General features: G+C 40.2%; 1 protein-coding gene across 1 annotated transcript; it reads left to right on the plus strand.

Annotated features, from left to right (window-relative positions):
• Positions 1-1,428: 1,428 nt before the first annotated feature.
• On the plus strand, positions 1,429-25,146 carry LOC117546763 (5-hydroxytryptamine receptor 2C-like; the record flags this gene model as incomplete). Its single annotated transcript, XM_034217128.1, has 3 exons — positions 1,429-1,556; positions 13,321-14,363; positions 24,946-25,146. Coding segments are annotated over exons 2-3 (601 nt in total), but the record flags the coding sequence as incomplete, so codon positions are not given.
• Between the last annotated feature and the right edge of the window lie 220 nt (positions 25,147-25,366).

Below are 25,366 nucleotides of genomic sequence, written 5' to 3' on the forward strand. Positions count from 1 at the left end.
GTGAAAAGCATCAAATCAAAACCACTTTCATTTGATTTAGGGAATTATGTACAAAATGATGGTATCTTCTTTAACTTCAAAAAGATATTAAACAAAAGAACAGGCTCCATCAGATTTAGTTAAAAGTGTTATCGTAGTTGATTGGTATTTAAATATTCCAATTTTGGATTTGTCGTTCCTGAATCATTTTCAAAAATGAGCAATTTAGTCATGATTAAGGGAAAAGAGGGATGATTTCACATTTGATTAACTCAACTCAATCCAATTAATCCCAATTAATTGCTGGCATGAACCTTGAAATCTGAGCCTGGTTAATATGGAGATACCTGTGGTTTAGTTTTACACACTCGGGTGTGTGTGTGTGTGTGTGTGTGTGTGTGTGTGTGTGTGTGTGTGTGTGTGTGTGTGTGTGTGTGTGTGTGTGTGTGTGTGTGTGTGTGTGTGTGTGTGTGTGTGTGTGTGTGTGTGTGTGTGTGTGTGTGTGTGTGTGTGTGTGTGTGTGTGTGTGTGTGTGTGTGTGTGTGTGTGTGTGTGTGCACTTTATTTTTGACCTTTCAGATGTTGTTGTAAAACGTGATGCATGTATTCCACAATAACTAAATATGTACATGTTCTGGACATTGTAATAGTCTCAAAAAAATAATATTTTGAGGCCTTTTACTTACTTGAATCTGAGATGTTGCTTGTTTGAAGATGTTGAAGTTGTGTGAGTGTATGGCCAGAGGGCAGTACCTATAGGGCTGTGCAATTCATCGTATTTTAATCGCAATTACGATGTTGGCCTGCCACAATTACGAAAACAACATAATCGAAAACAATTATTTTGCTTTGCTAGGTTGTGACAGTGCACTACAACATATATGATCTAATTTATTTTAGTCTAATTTATATTTATTTATCATATTTATGTATGTTTAGTAGCTTGTGGAAGTGCACTCCAAAATATTTGTTGATCTTGTTCATTGGTATTTATTATTTTGATATTATTTATTTAAATGTATCATTTATTTAATTTATTTTTGCATTGGTTTTTCAGTTGAATTATACGTTCAGGGGAATCAAAAGTTAAAAAGATACTGTTCAAATTATTATTTGTTTTAAAGTTCAATAAATTGATGTTTTCAAAGTCAATGAATAATCGTATTTAATAATCGTGATATCAATTATTGACCAAAATAATCGTGATTATGATTTTGCCATAATCGAGCAGCCCTAGTACCTATAAACACATTTACTCCCCAATAGTGTTGTAATTGTGAGGCTGAACTAAAGGAACACTTGACTATGTAACTGTAGTCTTTGGATAGCTTAAAGTGATGTTGTAAAATAACAACCGGGGCTTACTGGATTAACGTCAGTTTTTATTTGAAATGTTTCACAAAAGTATCTCTGTCTCTCTGTTTCTACAGGCAGATGGACGGTGCTGATCCCTCGCTCTGGAGGTGTGGATTGACGGATGACAGAGAGAGTGATACGGCGGGAGAGAGATAGAAAGAGGGAGGCGACATGGAAAACATCTGCAACGGTCAGGAGCATCGATCGGGAGGCGAGGAGACGTAAGAGACCACATTTACCAACTCTCTCTACAATTTATTTCCTCTTAAAGGTCACCTATTATGCAAAATCCAATTGTTCATGTCTCTTCTACATCAACATGTGTCCCCTCTTCTTCATGTCTCTTCTACATCACCATGTGTCCCCTCTTCTTCATGTCTCTTCTACATCACCATGTGTCCCCTCTTCTTCATGTCTCTTCTACATCACCATGTGTCCCCTCTTCTTCATGTCTCTTCTACATCAACATGTGTCCCCTCTGCTTCATGTCTCTTCTTCATCAACATGTGTCCCCTCTTCTTCATGTCTCTTCTTCATCAACATGTGTCCCCTCTTCTCCATGTCTCTTCTACATCAACATGTGTCCCCTCTTCTTCATGTCTCTTCTACATCAACATGTGTCCCCTCTTCTTCATGTCTCTTCTACATCACCATGTGTCCCCTCTTCTTCATGTCTCTTCTACATCACCATGTGTCCCCTCTTCTTCATGTCTCTTCTACATCAACATGTGTCCCCTCTTCTTCATGTTTCTTCTACATCAACATGTGTCCCCTCTTCTTCATGTCTCTTCTACATCAACATGTGTCCCCTCTTCTTCATGTCTCTTCTACATCAACATGTGTCCCCTCTTCTTCATGTCTCTTCTACATCAACATGTGTCCCCTCTTCTTCATGTCTCTTCTACATCACCATGTGTCCCCTCTTCTTCATGTCTCTTCTACATCAACATGTGTCCCCTCTTCTTCATGTCTCTTCTACATCAACATGTGTCCCCTCTTCTTCATGTCTCTTCTACATCAACATGTGTCCCCTCTTCTTCATGTCTCTTCTACATCACCATGTGTCCCCTCTTCTTCATGTCTCTTCTACATCACCATGTGTCCCCTCTTCTTCATGTCTCTTCTACATCAACATGTGTCCCCTCTTCTTCATGTTTCTTCTACATCAACATGTGTCCCCTCTTCTTCATGTCTCTTCTACATCAACATGTGTCCCTCTTCTTCATGTCTCTTTCTACATCAACATGTGTCCCCTCTTCTTCATGTCTCTTCTACATCAACATGTGTCCCCTCTTCTTCATGTCTCTTCTACATCACCATGTGTCCCCTCTTCTTCATGTCTCTTCTACATCACCATGTGTCCCCTTCTTCTTCATGTCTCTTCTACATCAACATGTGTCCCCTCTTCTTCATGTTTCTTCTACATCAACATGTGTCCCCTCTTCTTCATGTCTCTTCTACATCAACATGTGTCCCCTCTTCTTCATGTCTCTTTTACATAAACATGTGTCCCCTCTTCTTCATGTCTCTTCTACATCAACATGTGTCCCCTCTTCTTCATGTCTCTTCTACATCAACATGTGTCCCCCTCTTCTTCATGTCTCTTCTACATCAACATGTGTCCCCTCTTCTTCATGTCTCTTCTACATCAACATGTGTCCCCTCTTCTTCATGTCTCTTCTACATCAATATGTGTCCCCTCTTCTTCGTGTCTCTTCTACATCAACATGTGTCCCCTCTTCTTCGTGTCTCTTCTACATCAACATGTGTCCCCCTCTTCTTCATGTCTCTTCTACATCAACATGTGTCCCCTCTTCTTCATGTCTCTTCTACATCAACATGTGTCCCCTCTTCTTCATGTCTCTTCTACATCAACATGTGTCCCCTCTTCTTCATGTCTCTTCTACATCAATATGTGTCCCCTCTTCTTCGTGTCTCTTCTACATCAACATGTGTCCCCTCTTCTTCGTGTCTCTTCTACATCAACATGTGTCCCCTCTTCTTCATGTCTCTTCTACATCAACATGTGTCCCCTCTTCTTCATGTCTCTTCCACATCAACATGTGTCCCCTCTTCTTCATGTCTCTTCTACATCAACATGTGTCCCCTCTTCTTCATGTCTCTTCTACATCAACATGTGTCCCCTCTGTGGAAAGAGACTCTGAAAGTTTCAGGAACAAAGATTCTCTCACTTTTTGATCCATTTCTATAAAAACCTGTCTGAAAATGAGCTGATCAGATTTTGGCCACTTTATGATGTCATAACGATGTTTTGTCTTGTGTAACCGTTAGCCAATCAGCAACCAAGGTAACCCCCCCCCACCTTATCACCTGAATCTCCTCCTAGAGCACCATTGAGTTCTTTGTAACCAAATCTCAGAGGGGCGTGGGGAGGGGCTCCTTATTTTCATCTAAAGTAACAGACAGAGAATCAGCACTTTGGAAACAGGGCTGAAACAGAGAGGATTATGGGTAATGCTGCAATGATCTGTTTGGTATTTCAGCCAATCAGAGACATGTTCTGTATATATCTGAGACCTATAATATATCGATGAAAAACAGTATGATTGGGGACCTTTAAGTTCCATTTTGAGGTGCTTTATTTGAGTATTTCCATGTTAGGCTACTTTCAACTCATTCTCCACTACAATCTTAAAGCTAGTGTACTTTTTACTCACTGTATTTTACAAGAATAGTTATGTGTCCCCTAAATCTAATTATTCTATTCATTATTTTCTCTGGACGGGAGATAGGAGCGTTATATTTCAAATGATGAATTGCCAGAGGAACCACTATCATTCAATGCAATCTTTTTATACAGTCACGGATATAACATAACCTTACATCATTCCCCTTTTTTATTAAGGTCATATAATCTTTCTATGTGGCTCTCTACAGCCGGGGTCATCTTATTGTTGGATAAACACAGGTTCATTCTATCAATATGAAATATAAATCCTCTGATGAATTAATATACTGTACCTGCCAGAATAGAAAGTAATTAAAGCTCCAACTTTACCAGCTGCAAAATGGTAATATTACACATTCATGAAACACAATTATAATCCATCAATACAATATTTATTCATTTGAAAATGGCCAGTCTGCCTGTGCTTTATTTGTACTTTTACTTAAGTAACATTTAGAATCACTTCTAATCGAGTATTTCTACACCGAGATATTACAACTTTACAGAATTACCTGATTTAAGTACTTTTTCCACCCCAGATTAATCTTTCTATCATGTTTTTTCTCATTGTTGTGCCATTTCTTACAATATTGTAAGCTTGTGTGGCTGTAAACAACAAATAAACTGCAGGTAGGAAGTATTATAAGGCATACATGGGCATTGTATAATGTACAGTCTACAAAATGATATTAGCTAATTTTTCTTAAAAATGCGAGAGTCCAGAATAATATCTGATCCATTCCACCTTAAAAATGCGAGAGTCCAGAGTGATATCTGATCCATTCCACCTTAAAAATGCGAGAGTCCAGAGTGATATCTGATCCATTCCACCTTAAAAATGCGAGAGTCCAGAATAATATCTGATCCATTCCACCTTAAAAATGCGAGAGTCCAGAGTGATAGCTGATCCATTCCACCTTAAAAATGCGAGAGTCCAGAGTAATATCTGATCCATTCCACCTTAAAAATGTGAGAGTCCAGAGTGATATCTGATCCATTCCACCTTAAAAATGCGAGAGTCCAGAGTGATAGCTGATCCATTCCACCTTAAAATGCGAGAGTCCAGAGTGATAGCTGATCCATTCCACCTTAAAAATGCGAGAGTCCAGAGTGATAGCTGATCCATTCCACCTTAAAAATGCGAGAGTCCAGAGTGATAGCTGATCCATTCCACCTTAAAAATGCGAGAGTCCAGAGTGATAGCTGATCCATTCCACCTTAAAAATGCGAGAGTCCAGAGCACGCATGGGCAAACTAAGGCCCGCGGGCCACATACGGCCCGTTGGACTTTTTAATCCGGCCCGCCAAATATTGGTACAAAATTGTCCAAATTATAGTAATGACCGCATTAATTTTGCCTTTTTCCTGCAACCCCGTAATTTCAGTTTATTCCACTAGATGGCGCAATTGACCACTCGGCAACCCGGCAGGATCTAAGAACCGCATACGTCACCCTTACAATGGAGGAAGTTGAGATTAACCTGAGCAATCATGGCGAGTACAGCGAATACAAGTTGTAACGCTAAGTAGTAGCGCTGAGCAAAGCGACTAAAACGCGACCACACACTTATAAAAAACACTTATATAAAGTCAGGCAACACTAACCAGCTTGGTGTGATTCTGTTTATTTTACCTTACTTTAATGACCATCCGTTCACCGTTATTGACAATTGTGAAGAGGCAGATGTTTTCCTGTTTTGTATTATTGCAGCTATCGGATGGAGTCAATACATGGGCTACATGTGGCCATCACAAGTAAAATCATAACGAAAACTACGCCGGTAAAATGTGCCGATTTATGCCACAATATGATATCAACAAGTAGTCAATATAGTCTGATTAGCTTCGGTTGCTATGCTAACACCACCTGTAGAATGCCAGAGAAACAGCGTTGTGATGCCAAACAGCATCAATTCAGACTGACACACATTCACTGGTGATGGGGAATATTTCTCAACTGCTTGTGTGACAGTCGGACAGTGAATACTTTCCAGCGGCCGCTGCTGTGAGTTAACGGGAGAAGAATCTCCGGTGGACGAGCCGCGCTCCAGCGGGCGATAATGCCACTGAAACACATTAATAAACAATGCACCATGGCACTCTGGAGAAAGGTATAAGGCTGGAGAAGTAGTTATTTAATTTAATCTGGCTTTGTATGATTAAAAACTACCCGACGCAGTCCTCTATTGATGTTGTGAGCGGTGTTGCGGAGAAAATCAGCGACGTAAAACGCAGTTTGGGTCTTAAGAACTGTATGTCATCAAGAGGCTGAAGCTACCTTGGAGTAAACTTGCCAATTTCACCACAGATGGATCGCCAAACTTAACAGGAAAAAAAGTCGAGGCTGCTGAAAAGAATCCAGGATAAAGTGAAAGAGGAAAATCCTGAGCTGGATGTCATTTTCCTGCACTGCATAATCCATCAAGCCCTGTGTAAATCTGTATTGCAACTTGATCATGTTGTGGAGCCAGTCATACAACTCGTTAACTGTATACGAGCGAGGGAACTTCAGCATCGTCAATTTATTAAGTTCCTTGAGGAAACGGATGCTGATCACCAGGACTTGCTTTATCATTCTCATGTCCGCTGGTTAAGTTTGGGGAAAGTATGTCGACGAGTGTGGGAGTTTAAAGGGGAGATTAGCTCATTTTTGGAGTTAATCGGGAAAGCTGACGATTTTCCAGAGCTAAAAAAAATCGAAAAGTCACTTCAGCTGGTTTCATGTCCCCTGTCACAAGACAGTGAAACAGCGCCGCAGGAGTTGCAATTGGAACGGATTGATCTTCAATGTGACTCCGTCTTAAAGGAGAAGTTCAACTATCTCAAACTGGAGGAGTTTTATGCTTCACTAAGCGAAGCCAAGTTTCCAAACATTAGGAGGATGGCACAGAGGATGCTGGTGTTGTTTGGCTCTATACGTGTGTGAGCCGACGTTCAGCGTGATGAACATCAACAAATCACGTCACAGATCCCAGTTAACTGATGAACATCTCAGATATGTCCTGAGAATTGCCACAACCAAACTGACACCAAACTTTGATGCACTGGCAAAAAAGGGTGACCAACAATACTGTTCCCACTGAAATGAACTTTTTCAGGTAATGGCTTTTACTTGTTATTTGTATTTGTTCACACAAACACTCTCCATCCATCTGCTACTGGCCCGGCCCGCCTGTCAAATTTTAAAACTCATAGTGGCCCCCGAGCCTAAAAGTTTGCCCACCCCTGGTCCAGAGTGATATCTGATCCATTCCACCTTAAAAATGCGAGAGTCCAGAGTGATAGCTGATCCATTCCACCTTAAAAATGCGAGAGTCCAGAGTGATAGCTGATCCATTCCACCTTAAAAATGTGAGAGTCCAGAGTAATATCTGATCCATTCCACCTTAAAAATGCGAGAGTCCAGAGTGATATCTGATCCATTCCACCTTAAAAATGCGAGAGTCCAGAGTGATATCTGATCCATTCCACCTTAAATATGCGAGAGTCCAGAGTGATATCTGATCCATTCCACCTTAAATATGCGAGAGTCCAGAGTGATATCTGATCCATTCCACCTTAAAAATGCAATGCACCACAGGTTATTACAGCCAAATTATAGAACAAAATGTATAATACAAACATATAGGCAAACCAAGAAAGCAATACAATAAATAATTTAACTTGCAAGACAAAGAAATGTTGTTTGAGATCATCTCTAGCCTCAATACAAAGTCATATTTTCACAGATTGTTGGTGTTGTTTCCCAACATTCATAGCTGGTGGTGTGTATGAATATGCAATATAAACCTTTGAATGTTAAGCTTCTAAAGCCACTCACAAACAGAAGTGCCTATGGAAGTTTAGTAAGAAGAAAATCCCTTTCCCCCGCCGCCCTGCACTCTTTTATCTCGCCAAACAGAAATGGCATCTACACAATTTGTCAAAAGCAATGCGGCATCTGGGCCTTCACTCGCTTTCTGCTGCGATTCTCCAGCCATTTCACTCCGTAAGAAGTGTTTCAAAGCAGCAGTTACTATCTGCAGATGATATATATAGAAATGTATTTATTAGGATAAACCCCTTGAAATGCACAATCCCGACAAAAGCAACGCCTTACATGAACACAAAATAACAGAAAGCAAAGCATAACAAACAAGGACAAACCACGTACAGTCATGAAGTAATACATACAATCATTACAATTTGATAAACAGTAGTGTCTAATAGATCAGTTTCATCAATAACAAGAGTAACTTCTAATTCTGACTTTTTCTCAAAATTCTGACTTTTTGTCAAAATCTAAAAAATCGGACTTTTTTTCAAATATAAAAATTCTGACTTTTTCTCAGATGATATATATAGAAATGTATTTCTAGGATAAACCCCTTGAGGTACACCATCTAGTTTTCAAGGGGGTCCCGACAAAAGCAACGTCTTACATGAACACAATAACAGAAAGCAAAGCATAACAAACAAGGACAAACCACATACAGTCATGAAGTAATACATACAATCGTTACAATTAGATTGACAGTAATGTCTAATAGATCAGTTTCATCAATAACAAGAGCAGAGCAGCTGGAAGTGAGGTGATAATGCTTAAACATACCCAATGATGCAAGAGATCGAATAGTAGCAGCTAAAGTATTGATGAGATGTTTATTTGAGAAATGTGCACTTGGCTGAATCGTGTTTCCATGCCAGGGTACAGCAGTGGTTCTCAAACAGGCCTTTTCAAGCCCCACCTGTTCCTCATCGCTATAATAAAATGGTTGGCCAAGCTTAAAATTGTCAAATGTATCGTTCTACGACAGGGGTCTCCAACCTTTTTAGGATGAGAGCTACTTTCAAAAAATAAAACAAGTCGTGAGCTACTTATACACATTTTGACATTATTATATGGTGACCTTTAACCTTTGTGTGCTGTTTGGGTCTGTGGGACCCGTTTTCAGTGTTTACTCAAATAAAATGTATGCAATTTAATTATTATAACCTGCTTTATTTGGGGGTTGGACCTCACCTCCTCTAGGGGGGTCCGGGGCAGGCTCCTCCGGGAAGATGTTTTTTAAATATTGAAGTTAAATGCATCAATCTGGTGCACTTTGAGCACCACATGAATGTATGGATACAGCTCTCAACATTCAGATGAAAGGGAGCTGTATACTTTTCAATAATCCAAACATCTTTAGAATATGAACACAACCAATAACAAATCATTTAAACTTGTTTATGCTTATCTTATGTTACCTACGTGACATAAGCGTGCGTGCGTGCGTGCGTGCGTGTGAGCGTTTCACATGTGTGTATGAGAGATTTTTACATATGTCTGTAAATGATTTTGGTTTCAGTTGTGTGTATGTGAGCAGGCTCGGATTGGCCATCGGGAGATTCGGGACTTTTCCCGGTGGGCCGCTGGCTCTGGCATAGGTGGGACGTGGACTTTCCCAGCGCCGGTACCGCATCCGCCGCCGCAAACACCCGGTGGGTCCGGCGCAGCGCTGTGAAAGTCCACCGCCGTTGCGAGTCTCCGGCTGTAACAGTCCACTACCGCCCGCGAGGACCCAGGTTCGATTCTGGCCTCAGGTCCAAAAAATGTATTTTAAAAAAAATAAAAAATCTCCCGTTCATCGCGTCCGTTTGCGACCCACCTATCACATCCCTGCGCCCCACCAGTGGAGCGCGCCCCACACTTTGAGAAACGCTGGGTTACAGCGATATGATTAAAGAACAACAAGTAACTGTCCTCTGGAGTCGAGGGATTGCTTCTAATAACTATAAAGCTTTATTTCATACAACACGTGCAGCTCAAAGTGCTTTACAAAAGTTAAAAACAAGAAATTCCCCTCAGATTATTTGTTAAGAACTTTTAAAAGGTACATGCAGCAAAATATAACATTGTATCAGGTTAATAGACTCAAGGAGGTAAAAAGTATGATAATACAAATTCAATAAAATAATAATATCTCTCCGACAGATAAGACACAAGACAACTGAGTCGATGCAACAATATAAACCCAATAAAACAAAGTGAACATATAAGTACAACTGAAATACAAATAAAAAGATAATAGTAAAAAAAATGCCATAACTTTAATAAACGATTAAGGAATAAAAAAGACCAATGTAAAAAGAAATATTGCTATTGAAGCATGTTAGATTAATAAAATAAGATACAATCCTTTAAGACCTATACAATAAATAAAACAGTAATTAATAAAGACTAAAAGAACATTTAAAGAGGGGGGTTGCTAACAAAAAGCTAATCTAAAAATATGTATTATTGATGGATTATGTATTTTCATCCATTCATTTGTCTTTTCTCCTCAATCACATCTTCTGTCTCTTCTCTCTGTCTGAGGTAAAGCTGCTTTTCAAACGAGTTAAACGGCTCGCCTGCACTGAAAGGAAGTAGCCTGACACACACACACACACACACATAAATCCTCATTATCTCTTCTTAGTGGAAACTGTGTACACAGCTTGCTTGTGTTTTAACACAGACCTAATTCAAGTGTTGTTGACCATTATTCAGAATCAAGAGTACAGCAACCCCTTATTGGCTTTTCCTTTTAGAACCACCACTGAACGGCACTGTGTTATTGACTTTACATTACACAGCTTATAGACAAAGCCAAGACACATAATAACAGAAAGTGTGGAGCAGCCTTTTAATTGGCTAAAGATTAAGGCTTCCCTTTTTTCACAAGAACCTTTATCCGGACCCTAGTGAGAAGCTGTGGAAAAGTGTATGCCCTTCAAAACTAAAGGTATTAGGGAAATTGCATTTAAAGTGATTGAAATCGATAAGTTGAAGCTGTCCACACCAGAGAATAGACAGCATTTGTCATTTTTAGAACTCTTCATGAAGCTGTATGTATTGCTTTCCTGTACGATTGAAGTTGGGAGGATATTAGCTTAGCATAGCTTATTTTAGCATGAAAAATGGGGGCAAATTGGACCAAAATGTCTCCCCCCAAAATCGCCAAAAAACACCTCCAATGTCCATCAAAATGATTTTATCTGGTATGTTTTAACTACATAAATACATAAATGTAAAATAAATGTGGTTTCATTGAGAGTTCTGTACATTTTTGAGTTTATTGTTATTTGAAATAATTGTACTTTAAGGGTTTTAATTCTAACAATAAGTCTAATTGAACATTTTATTTAGCGTGATTATTCTAAAGAAAAGGTTTTAATAAATACATGTGGTTTGATTGGGAGGGTGGTACATGTTCTAGTTTATTCTTAATGTATTCTTAATTTATAGGATATTTTGGATTAATTAAGGTTTTGACAGAAGAAAAAGAAAGTCCCTCCTCCTGTTGTGTAAATAAGGCGCAGAAGGCAGAGAAATGCTGTGGTTTTATTATCCATCTCAATGCAAAGAAAGTCTCCCAACCATTCCTCATACTGGTTATTAATATTAATGAGGGAATAGCATGAAAAAGATTACCTGCAGATGGCCGGTATATTCGGTTACTACTTTTTGACAAACAACAGCTGTGCACACTGACATCCCAAAGCCTGTCGTCGCTGTCGGGTTGTAAATAGTTCCTTAAAGGTCATTGTTTGTTTTTGTCAGATCCGAAAACAGTCATACGAATCATTCTTGCAAAGGTCATATTGGTCGTTTTTCGAAAAGGTTTCAAAACAAGGTTGTTTATGTATCAGCACGGACAATGTATCTGCCTACACACACATGAATATTTAAATGTGTGTGTATCAGACAATACATGTATTCAGTTATCTACTCAAACAAACGAGACAGAGAGAAAATAATACAATCAAGGAGACAATTAAATACAACAGACTTACACTCATTAAGGTTAAAGGAAAATATGCAAATCAGGGTTTTTTGTAATCGTGCTTATGGCGATTAGTGAAATATGTACACACACTCCTACTGTGCTCTCCTACTGTAGATATTATCATAGACTCCCCGCCCACTTAACTATCTCAGCTGGAAAGCCCAGGTCCATCTGGAGATGTGTTGCCTTGTTATCTCAAACACACACACACACACTCTCAAACACTCAAACATATGGACACAACAAGGAAGCGCATTCATCTTCCATTCTTAAACGTACCACACATTCTCTTTTCAAGCACTCTCTTCTTCTGTTACGAGCATACACACACACACTTTTCCTCTCCCACACAAACTTGCAGTACACTCTGATTCATCCACTACCCTTGAAGACATTTACGAGGTGCTGAATCACTAAGCAGTCTGAGAGGTAAGGGTAAACAGAGAAGGACAGTATTTCTGCACACACTGAAATGTTGCTATGTGAGGGTGATAGCATCAAAGCCTCCTTCCTCTCCAGTTTGTTTTAAATAACTGTAGTGTTTGACAGTAGCAGTCATTCTCCCTCCCAGATTTGTATTAGAAGTGCAGATAATATTTTTAAATGCTAAAAGAGGGCTGTCAGAAATAAATAAGACAAAGGAAGTGTCTGCTTTAATGGCTGGCCAAAGGGGGGAGAAGAACTGCAAGAAATGTGAAGGCAGGAATGAAAGTGAGGGAGTAGGTATGTGGTCAAGCAATGGAGAATGCAATAAAATATGAAATAGGGATGCCAAATGAAAATGACCAAGGAAGGTAAATGGAAGAACACGATGTTGGAATAGTCAAGGCAATCAAAGATGAAGAGGAAACCGGGCAGAATGAAGGATGATGACATGAAAAGGAGCAGGGCGAAGAAAATAATCTTATAATGCAGTGTTTCTCAAACGTTTTCATACCAAAGACCACTTAACCAATAAAAAAACACTCGCGGACCACCTAACTCCACAAATATCAAAAAACACATCGTTTTTCTAGAACAGATTACAAATCACGTGAACATGGTACAAACAAGTGGCAACATGTGTGATGAAGGTGTTGCGCTGAAACTTAACCTTGCTCCATTGCGGAGATATTCCCGCGAGAGTGCGGAAAACTTATTAAATGTATTTATTTATTTCAAATGTGAAATGTTACCAATATACTCACGGACCACTAGGGGGCGCTCACGGACCACCTTCACTTTGAGAAGCACTGTTATATTACCTGCCCCTTTCTAAAAATACATTTTTTTTAAATGGAAATGAGATGGTCTGTCTTTCATATGTTCTTATTCACACAGTATCGTAGGATAATAACAGAAACACGAAAACTAACTACAACAAATACTTAGTTCCCACTTGACAGTTAAACTAAACAAAAAACAACAGCACCGAAAAAGAAAAATTACTAGTGGAATACACATTTTGCAAACAGGAAGTTGGGAAGAAATGATCTGACTTTTCTTTGTTGGTTCCTTCCACAGATCAACCTCATCATCAAGTCTGACCTGAAGGAAGAACATTGGGACATCTTGGATACAACCAACCCTGGCAGCAAAGCTCAAAGCTGAATGCAGATGCTAGAACTGATTAATACTCATCTCTGAATTTCTGGTTAAGATCTTGAACGGATCTACAACGGCCATGGATGTGAGTAAGCCGACTTTCAGATCTAAATTAGAAACTCTTAGACTCTTAGTTCCATCAAGAGGTGGATGTGACTGAACCACCACCAAGAAAACACGGGACATTTTGGCCCAGCGTACACTTTGAGAACTCATCGCCAATGACTTGTTGGCCAGAACTGGGAGATTCAGATCTCCAGGAACAGTTTGAAGTTGTTTTCAGCTGGCAATACCTATAATCACTTGTTGCTAGATCCTCAAAATCCCCTCTTTCCTGTCATTTCCCATCCTTAAAACCTCTTCTCCCCGTTTCTGTCCCTTCCCAAAGAACCTTATGAAAGGTGGTTTTAGGAATCCATTCAGGGAGACACACTTCAAAACTCTTTAAGAACGTCTTCGTCAATGGTGAACAAATCCAAATGTCCACCTTGTTCTTCCCTCTGCTGGTGAAGAAGGTGAGTTAAACCTCAAACCTCCAATAGAGTAAGAGTCCGTCGTTGGGATGGGCGGCCCAGCGAGGGCTCTTCTCGGCGGGTTCAGCACTACAACTTCTTCCCTGGCGGTTGGCCCTCGTATGGCTTGGCCCAGCAACAAGCCCCTGGACCTCAACCAAACCCTGTCGTTGGGTTTAGGTGGAGGCGCGGCTGCCATGAGTGCAGGTCTGGAAAATTTCACCCAGGAGTCTGTGACCAGGTCGGCGATCAAAGACAAGAACTGGCCGGCGCTGCTCATCCTCGTCATCATCGCGCTGACGATCGGAGGCAACATCCTGGTGATCCTGGCGGTGTCGCTGGAGAAGAAGCTCCAAAACGCAACCAACTTCTTCCTGAGGTCTCTGGCCGTGGCGGACATGCTCGTCGGCATCCTCGTCATGCCGGTCTCCCTCATCAACATCCTCTATGGTGAGTGCTCTCTACCTAAAATCTTTATGTAGACATGTACAGTGAAATACTTGAGTCAAAACTATATGTTTTGAACCTGCAAGTACGCAAAGGTCCAGGTAATGTACATATTATAATGTTGTATTGTCTATTACTCAGATGGAACTACTACGCGTCCCTTGTTTCTAGAGCTGTCCGTGTTCTCGTCTGTTTGGGAGTATATTTGAGGCTTATGTAGACATGTAAAGTGAAATACTTGAGTCAAAACTATATTTTCCGTCCTTGCAAGTAAGCAAGCGTTCATGTGATGTAGATATCGTCATTGAAGGGTGTATGCTTTGGCTCTGTGTTGACTTTCATGTACAATTTGTTGTGACCGCATGGACTTGTCTAAACTTCTACGCACAGCCTCAACGCTATAGGTGGTTTTATAGTGATATTTGACACAGATGGAATGAAGAAAGTACCACAAACACTACGCGTCCCTCGGTGCTATAGTTTTCCATGTTCTCGTCTATTAGGGACTATTTTGTAGGTTTTATTAACTTGCAGAAAGCAACACACATTGAAAGCTTTATTACAGATAACATTGTATGTTGTTAACCTTTAACTTGATGTATATTGCTCACAATCACTCGTACATATCTTTTGATAATGCACATACATTGCTGAGATCCTGGAAAGTCAAACAAAGGTTGCAAAATAACTACATACGATGTCAAACATTAGAACAATGTGCATTCTGTCCTTCAGATTTCATTGTTAAAACAAGCCTGTTAGGAACCTTACAGACACTTGGACTCAAACGCACGACTCAAAAGAGTTTGTTCAAAAAAAGTCTTTACTTTGTAAAAGTATAAAGTTCAAACAAAAAATCACTCCTGAGAGGCAAAACGTAGTAAAACAAATTACAAACTAAATAAACTTGACTATGGTCACAAAGTACATTAATCTCTTGGCGAGACAAGCTGGCTCTCTTAATGGCACAAGGCACAAGACGAACTGGCACAGGACAAAGGGCGACAGGACTATTTATACATGAGGTAAGGGGGAACAGGTGGAAACAATCAGGGGCGGGGCAGACGCTGACGATGGCGGGAAAACACACAAAGGGAGGAAGTAAGGGGACCTGAAATGAGAGACAAGGGGTAAGTACAAAATAAAACAGGAAGTGCAAAGACAGGACTAGACAGGTAAACAAAAGACTTGACTAAACATAAATCTAACCTGGGCTATGAACTAAACGTGAAACAATAACATGAACCTGATTAACATGACATAAACAATTTAGCAGACATGACGGGATGTTACAAAGCCGTACATAAATAGCTGCATTCAGGAACACACTTACTTACAGGGTCACCTCCAGATGTTCCAACTTGCACTAAGTAGTTATAGTTATTTAATCTTGACGGATACATCCCACCCAATATTTAAACAATCCTCGCTGCAGATTCCTAATCTCAGAAACCTTCCCACTCAGCAGCTGCTGAAGGCACACTGTGAAATGCGCCCTGTCATTATTTCAAAACCCTCTTTCAATGCAAATGTTGAAATTATGACTCCTCTGAGACATTGCTCATTGATATGTAGCAAGTGATTCAAGAGCCAGCCTGATAATTGCAATATCAACTGCTGTGCTTGCTTACAATATTCCTGCCAGGATTCAGCATGAACGCCCACATTAGTTAAATAGGATGTCGGGTTGTTATGTGCAAGGCTGCCTTTTGTATCTCATTGCCAATGATGAGTGAAAACATAACATTAAAAAAAGGATCTAGCATCTCAGCCAGTTCTCTGCAGGAACACCACGAAATAGAGGCATGTTTTTTACCGTGTACCTGTAAATGTCACCAGCACAGAGGAGCTGATGGTAGGCGAGGAAATCTTTCCCAGGGCTGAGTATCATCACAAAATGACCTTTGCAGTTTTCCGTGACAGCAATCCCGGTCAACATCTCAGCAGGTCAAAATTTACTGTTTTGCTTTCCAATATCTAGTTTAGTCTAGTCTCAAATATCACAGCAATCAACCATTTATTTGTGTCACTTGCTGTATTGTAATCCCTTAAACAAACAGACTTTTGCTTACATGCTGTTGTTATTATTTCATGCTCCAGTTTGGTCCCCACCAGCTCCTAAAGGAAATATCTTTAGCTGCTTGTTAACTTTGTCTCTCGGCCAATCAGTTCTCGGCATCAATACATACCGGTTTCTTTTCAGCTTCATGCTTCAGCTGAAAGTAACATTATTGAGAGCCATGAGAGTGATTCAAAACGGACATTTTTCAAGCCAGACAACCACATTTTATTTATCGAAACTGTAGTGTCAGGGGATATTCCATCATGGGTTCTTCTCAGCTCTCACATTGCTTTTATCATTCATATTTACATACTGAATGTGATTGAATTCTCTTATTGTTTTGGATAACAATATTTTACCAACAAAGATTTATCCAGTCTTTTACATTACACATATTTGATCCACTGTTATAATACAAAAATATTGATTATAGGCATTTTTACTCACTTCAAAATACCCCCACCTCATTGGAAAATGCTTACAATCCATATCAATGTTGTGACAAATATCATTTATTATTTATAAATGTGATTGGATTCATTTGTGGGCTAAATTCTCTGCACAGATGATGATAGAGCATATCATATTCTGGTCACATGACAGCAGAGACGGCCAAATCTGAATCTGTTGACGTAGCTCTTATCACGGCAGTTGAAGAAATGTGGAAAGTAGATGGTTCAGTTAAATGTTTTGGGGCTAAACTTCCTGACAGTGACGTTGATGTGAGAAGGCTCCTCGGATCTCGGCCAATGTCATGTGTCATTTTGTGTTTGTCTGAGAACACTCGGTTTAATTGACTGAGTTTGTGTGCAAACACTGATGGCATTAAAGCCAAACAGAATTACCCTGGGGCAAAAATGACGAGCCATTTTACAAATGAGACAGCACAACACATATTGACAAATCTACATGCACACACACACACACACACACACAAATCTACATAAATATTATCTTGACGGCACAGAAATGTTTTCCATTTTGTAAGTTGTTTGCACTTCAAATTAAATTCACACCAGTCAGGATTTTTAGATTTTGGACTTTTTTAAAGTTTTTCAACACTGATATATTTTACATTAGCTAAGAGGGGCATAATATACGATTACTTCATCCATTAACAGAATTTAAACATTTTTATAAACACATATTTTATCTTGCGGCTGCTTTTTCACTTTCATGCATTGACAATATGCAAAGAATGGAATTATAAAACAGGATTTAAAGATTAGAATATGAAGAAATTATGGAAAGACTGTTTTGTGTTGCATCATGGGAAATTGAGTCCTTACGAGTTTGGGAGCTGGACCCCCAAAATGTATCTAAGTGTCGAACCACTTTAAATCAAAAATATTATAAATGGACAAATTAATCTATACATAAACGCAAGGATATATAGAAAAAGTACTTCATATAATAATAACATAAAACACCTTCATTTGTCCGTCTTCTTCCCTTTCCCCTTTTGTATGCTCTGCACAACTTGGCCGACCCAACTTCCGTTATGTCTGGCTTTGCAGCTGGAATCCTTCAGGAATACTAAACAGGACAGTGACGCTTGATTGGTGCTAAATGGGCCTTGCATGGTCGATGGACACACACACACACACACACACACACACTCACATTGTCTGTCTGTGTGTATGAGTTGAAGCGGCTGCTGCTGAATGCTCAGTGCGGTAATCAATGTCTCGAACAAACACACACACCAACACACGCATAGCATGGATCTATAGCTGCAGTGTTATCCATCAGACTGGTACTTGACTGTATTGATCTCCACGGCTGGCTCACACACACACACACACACACACCTACGCTCGAGAACAAGCACAATGTTCTCACACCATTTCACTTGACAATGATTATAATAATGATAAAAGATGATGTGGATGGTAATTTAGCAACTTTGTATCTCTGTGGATACTTGCACACACACACACACACAAACACAGACTTTTCATGTGTCAGCTTGCAATTTGATATCCTGTTATTTCTGTCTTTAATCACAAAGTTTCCATGACTTTCCATATCCGATCTAATCATTCAACACTAATCTGACGTCCTGTATTCATCTCAAATGTGGGGAGGGATGAGGTAACAAGTCACATTTTTGTAATTTAGATTCATTTGGCTTGTATTGTCTCTTGGCTCTTTGTCTGCATTGGTGATTGAAACAAGTGCTAATTAAACACTGATAATATATGGAGCGGAGAGAATGTCATATTTGCAGGTGTGTGACATAAACAAAAATGGCACAGCACAATATATCAGGCAACCAAACGTATAACAAGCAAATGTATAATAATTGTTTAATATCCATGGATAAAATGGTACGTAAGAAAATGACATGGAACAAAAGCAAAAGAGGAAGATGAGACCATACGGACTCAATCAGGACACACACACACACTGTCGAGAGAATATGACATTCAAGGCCAACTCAATCAAAGCTACCGCCTGAGGCTATCTCTTTGCAAAATTGGAAACACACACTCGCTGATAAAAGCACACATGCACGGAAACATACACACACATTGATGCCAGACACCTTCCCACAGACGGATTAATATGAGCTTGTGGAAGTTTATGAAGAGTATTATGCAGAAGATATGATGCAGCATATTTTTTGGTATATTCATTTTAATCTCACCAATATATAAGAGGTGTATTGCATCATGTTATCCCTAATATATGTGTGGGTATATACATTCCTGTGTGTTAATAGTTGAAGGAACAAAATACATTTTTCCTCTTAAATATAGAGGTTTTTTATAGATTCCTGAAACAATGTTCCCTTTTCTTAAAAGTAGATTAGCGCAATAGTCTTTTTCTTTCACTTTTACCCTTTTTATCAAAGGGGTGTTTTAGGCTATTTTTGAGGAGGTAAAATGCAGAATTACTTGTGAGTTCTGTTTTGAGTGAAAAGATTACCCTTTTGAGTGTTTTTCTTGGTTAACCATTAGATATAATGGCTAAATTCTTCCTAAGTTAATTATGCGCATCCTGCAGGCCTTGAGAATTTAGTCACACAGTTAAGAAAGACAATGGTCCTTCTAGGTTATGGGTGAGCTGACTTCGGGTGAATAAAAGTTCAGAGATGATTGGGGGGTATGAAGACAGTTAGGCGTTGTTGGTGAGCTAGTTCTGAGGATGTCATGGGATAATGACTGTTATATTTCCAACAAGTATGGCTTTCATAAAGAAACACATGACATGTTTTGTTGTAAAATGGGCCTGTTTGGTTTTCTGCTGGCCAGCGCTGGGTCACTGTGTCAAAGCATATTTTGCGTCTCCCAATGAGATGACCTGAAAAGATGACCAGCTGACCTAATCCCTCCTTCTTATTATGGTATATATCCTGTCGATTCCTGGCGTTCGCTCTCTCTTCACATGCTGTCAGGACCGGAAGGATCTCCGCAGCACGCGAACCAGGGCAGGAGTGGGCCGGCATACTCCTTACACATTACAATATAATTGTAGTATATTATATTATATTGTAATGTATTATATTGCATTGCATTATTACCTTTGATAATTAAAACAGATTATTGTTTCAACTGGTATCTGGGTGTTCTCTGTCTGATTTCCTTCCTGTTATGATTTTAAGCAGGACTCGTCAAAACGACACGCGGAGCAGAGTGGGGTTGTAAAAACCTCAAAACTCCAACAAGCTGTGTCGTCTCGGCTTTAATGAATTGGAAAAAGGGATTGACGGAGATCATTTGGTTGGAATAAATAAGAGGAGTAAATTGAACATTTCTCAGGTCGATCTGCCCTTAGATATATGAGACCAGCATGGACTCATTTAGCTGAAGACACCTTTTGAATCATAAAACGTTCTATTTGAAAACATATATCAGCTTCTACTGATGCGATATGCATTCATTGTAAAGCTCAAAAATACTAAATCAATCCTAGGGGCAATTTTGGTTTCTTGGTGCAACCGACAACACCATTAGCTTGTCATTTATTAGCAAGTTAGCAAGTTGCCTGTGATTAGGGGGGGAGACGGGGAGACACATGTCATATCTGCTTGTTCTCCATACACCTGAACCAAGCTCTCCACCTTTGTCTCTTTTGGTTTACCCTGCATCCTCTGTGTCCTTTTACAGTTTTCAGTGAGGCTAGCAGTCCACTATGCTGCTAGCCGGCTTTAGCGCGATTAGCTTCTCTCTGGTGTAAACGTAGCTTTGCTGTGAATGCAAGAGCTGCAACTCAACGCGAAAAAAACGAAAAAGATCTCTCTCTACAAGGAAGGTTAAGAGAAGGCACAGCCAGTAATAAGTTACTAAATGAAGTTATTAACAGAAAAATACCAAGTAAGGTCAACTAGGAAAGCTAATACTTTAAAATAGTACACATCTAGCAAGAGCAACTGTAACAGGCTGCACTAGAAGTAATAATAATCCTCAGTAATCCATGAAAAGCTCACTTTCTGTCTAGTTAGCATTATGAAAATGAGTGTATCAGCTGTTTTTATGCACCACATCAAACTGGATTAAGTGAAAATACATGTTATTAAAAGAACAAAATGACCTCACCATGCTTTCATAAACAGTGTTAGCTGTGGACTCGAGTCTCTCAGCATATACCAGAACATCCAACACAGCCGCGAGCCAGCTGAGTAACACCACCTGTGTGTGTGTGTGTGTGTGTGTGTGTGTGTGTGTGTGTGTGTGTGTGTGTGTGTGTGTGTGTGTGTGTGTGTGTGTGTGTGTGTGTGTGTGTGTGTGTGTGTGTGTGTGTGTCATGCAATAAGTGTTTGACCTCTGAAAAGTTATGCAAGCTGCCTCCCACTCAACACACACACCAACCAGCGAGTGATTCACTCCACATGCAACACATACGTGCAGCTCATCCTGCGAATTAGAGATGAAATTAAGGAGTGTGTGTGTGTGTGTGTGTGTGTGTGTGTGTGTGTGTGTGTGTGTGTGTGTGTGTGTGTGTGTGTGTGTGTGTGTGTGTGTGTGTGTGTGTGTGTGTGTGTGGTGTGTGTGTGTGTGTGTGTGTGTGTGTGTGTGTGTGTGTGTGTGTGTGTGTGTGTGTGTGTGTGTGTGTTGTGTTGTGTGTGTGTGTGTGTTGTGTGGTGTGTGTGTGTGTGTGTGTGGCTGCATCTGTCCTCTGTGAAGAAAGGACTGTTCTTATAAATAGCCGCAGACGTAGTAAGACACAGAGAGACGGACTTTGCAGTATTTCCCCGTCTTAAGAAAGCTGACACAGCTGGAAATGAAACCACACCGATGTTCCTCTGTTGCATATTACATTTTAATTTGCTATTCATCTGGACAGACTAACCTTTAGGGAGGATACATCTCCCAGAAACAGGAGAAAAGAGCTGCTGCAGAAGACTTTGAGTCATCTTTTTCAACTTTTTTTCTGACACTAAAGCCTCTTTTTCATTTGGAGACATGCAATTGTAATATTGAGAGGAAACTTTGTGAATAATATTGATTATTAACAAAAGGTTTATGAGCTTAATTCCATCTGCAGCTATGAATACAGATGGTGGGTGATTTTATTTGACATTTCTTTACGCAGGATTAAATATCTTCTTTTCCCAAGTGTACGTTTCCTGCTGGTGTGTAAAATGTAGCCAAAACAAGATTATAGTCCAAAAATCAGCTAATTATGCGTATTCATTCACACCAGATTAAGCAAAGGTTAAGCCACTCATTTAATTCTCTGGCAAATTATTCCCTGCGGTATTTCTGTAAGTTACATCAGCACGCGTTACGTTAAGATAAGAGATAAGTGAGGAGGATTTTATTCCCCGTGACCCAAACGGTTCCAAGCAGTGAGCCAAAAACACTCAACAGCAGCTTCACACTGTGTCACACTGAGACTGACTGTGACCTTTGACCTCTCTGTGGAGGGAGAGAAACAGAAGAAGGGTTTCAACAAAGAGAGCATCACTGAAAACATGTCTCGTCATTGTTAGCTTCACAAACAGTGAGGTTATCTGTTTTCTGCAAGATCAGCATTTTACTTACACATGATGAGATTTAGTAGTTTTCGTAGTAACGGCCCGTCCACACAGCGGCTTTGGAAAAAGCTTGGAGGTGGGCGTGTCTGAAACTCGACCAACAACCAATCACATGAATCTCCCGCCCCTGACACACAAGCAGCGGTTTGATTGGCTAGAGCAGGGGTGGCCAACCCGCGGCTCTCGAGCCGCATGCGGCTCTTTGCCTAGTTTCATGCGGCTCTTCAGTTCATATCGAATTTTATATGTGTGAGTTTGGGGGAGAGACACTGACTCCTGACTAGTGTTTCATGGTGTACCGATACTTGAAAGGTATACCGCGATACCCTGCCGTTAAAAACGTTACGATTCCTCCGTTTCATTAGTATCGGTACTTTAAGAATGACGGGGGAAAGTACTCCGGTGAGAAAGCGCCGTTTTAATAGGAGCCGTGTGTGTTCAGCGCTCTGCTTCCACTCCCTGCACTGCAGCCGTGCCTGCAGTCCCTCCCTCTCAAGCACGCTCTAAGTCCCTCCCCTCTCAAGCACGCTCTAAGTCCCTCCCCTCTCTCGTGCACGCGCTAGCTGCCAGAGCATGTGAGAAAACCAGAAGCATGGCTGCAAGTGGGAGTGCAACTGCCGCTGCGCCTCGGCTTGTTGACAAAAAATACGCCAGAAGCGATGTATTTTAGCTATATCTCTGACAGTGAGGGCAAGCCTACGGACACCACGAGGCCCGTCTGTAAGAAATGTATTAATTTTATTTAATACGAATTATTGTCATTTATTTTATTTATTGTTCTCATTGTTTAAAAGTTTGTGTTATGGTTATGGTTCTGGTGTGAAATAAAGCACAATAATTACATTTAAGACTGTTTCCCTTTTTTTAAGAAAAATAATCGGAATCGCAATTCTTGACTTGGTATCGAAACCAAAATGTTGGTATCGTGACAACACTGACAGTTAAACCTGATATTTAGTAGGTCTGTTAAGTATTGAATGCTGATAATTCTGACGTAATTTGGCTGGTCAAAGTTGTTCGGGCTCGGATAAAATAACTCCGTTACTTTCGTCCCGTGTTACTTTCGTCCCGGCTCTCCCTACGTGTGTATGTGTGGTGTCAGGTGTCAGTATGAGAGGATGACAGCGCGTCTAATTTTGATGTGGCCCAAGAGCCAATCACAATAATACCTGCGATGCAGTGAACCAATCACCTTTGAGGGGGGGGAAACCTATCGTTGATTAAACACTATCCAGTGTTTCCCCTACCATTGTCTTAGAGGGGCGCTGCCCGCCAACGGAGCCCCGCGCTCCGCCAACGGAGCCCCGCGCCCCCCCCTGGAATTGAAGGTGTTATATATATAATAAAACAAATATATATATATGTAGCACCAAATTGCAAATAATCTATAACTACTGTCACTTTTCACATTGAACATGTGCTCTTTTATTAAATAAACTAAACGCTTTCATCTTAAGTTGTGGGTTTAGTGTTTTTGACCCTAAGAAACAGATGCATTAATCAATAACAATAATCCACAGCTCCTCTCTGCTCCAGAGGATTTAAAAAATATATATCCCAATGCCACAAAAATGCATCAGTGACGTGGTTGAAATCTTGTCTCCAGAAAACAAAAAACTGAAACAAGCGGTATCAGTGACTGTGTGTTTGATGTGGCTCTTTGCAGTAACATAGAAAAAATGTGGCTCTTAACCTCTGACTGGTTGCCCACCCCTGGGCTAGAGCTTGTACTGGCATATGATTCGATTGGCTGACGCTTCTGCCGAGGCTTCAAAAGTTGAACGTTGCTCAACTTTTGCAGCGAGCCACGCCAGGAAAGCTCCGCTCTGCTTCCCACAATGCAGTTCGGCGAAAAGTGACGTCACCCCATTCAAAGTGAATGAGCAGAAGCGTTGGAAGAAGCTTCCAATGCCGCTGTATGGACGGGCCGTTAGTCGTTTTTTTAAGCTTTATTTCACACTTGGAAACTGACTGGGAGATGGTGTTAAGAGCGGGGATTGAACCAGCAACCTTCTGTTCAAGAGCCCACTTCTTTTACCGTTTGGTTAAAAAGTTAGTGAGATAAGATGCAATAATGCATATTGCTAGTAATACAACATTTGACTGAGAAGCTGTGTGACTTCATACAACACAAAAGACACAGCAGTTAATTAGTATCTTGTCTTTCATACACACATGTGCACAAATACAAAAAACATATAGAGTTGTTTTTATAAACAGTATCAGAGCCTCCCTCCAGGCAACATGTGTTTGCTAATCATCTAATTAACCTCTTTTGTCAGAGTATAGAATTGTCCATGTAAACACATTTATCTAATGAGCTCATAGTATTGCTTGTAAACCACGTTTATGCTTTACTGAAACCTTTGCTTTTCATCATGGGAACTGGGAAATGTAGTTTTAAGCACTCAGATTAATTAAAGTGCATCTTAAGCCCTTATTCTCCACTGAAGCTGATGACGTTCAGCCGTTCATGCTCCATCATTAAAAGTGGTGCATCACCAGTATAACTTTAACCTCTTCTTTCCCTCGGTCTCCAGACTACGCCTGGCCCCTCCCCAGCGCCCTGTGTCCCATCTGGATCTACCTGGACGTGCTGTTCTCCACCGCCTCCATCATGCACCTGTGCGCCATCTCTCTGGACCGATACGTGGCCATCAGAAACCCCATCGAGCACAGCCGCTTCAACTCCAGAACCAAAGCCATGATGAAGATCGCCGCCGTGTGGACCATCTCTATAGGTCAGAAACCATCATATTTCATACTTTAAGATACATGTTCTGATTCCTAAGATATACAATTCTAGTAATCAATAATAATGATAATCAATTTTATTTATAAGCCCCCTTTTCATTTGAGTAACCAAACTCAAAGTGCTACAGAGTAAAATGGTTGAAACAAAACAACAAAAACAAATAAAACAACAAAATATAAGCAGCGACGTTTACGCCGGCATGTAAG

The sequence above is a fragment of the Gymnodraco acuticeps genome, unplaced genomic scaffold (assembly GCF_902827175.1).
Source record: "Gymnodraco acuticeps unplaced genomic scaffold, fGymAcu1.1, whole genome shotgun sequence".
Lineage (NCBI taxonomy): Eukaryota > Metazoa > Chordata > Actinopteri > Perciformes > Bathydraconidae > Gymnodraco > Gymnodraco acuticeps.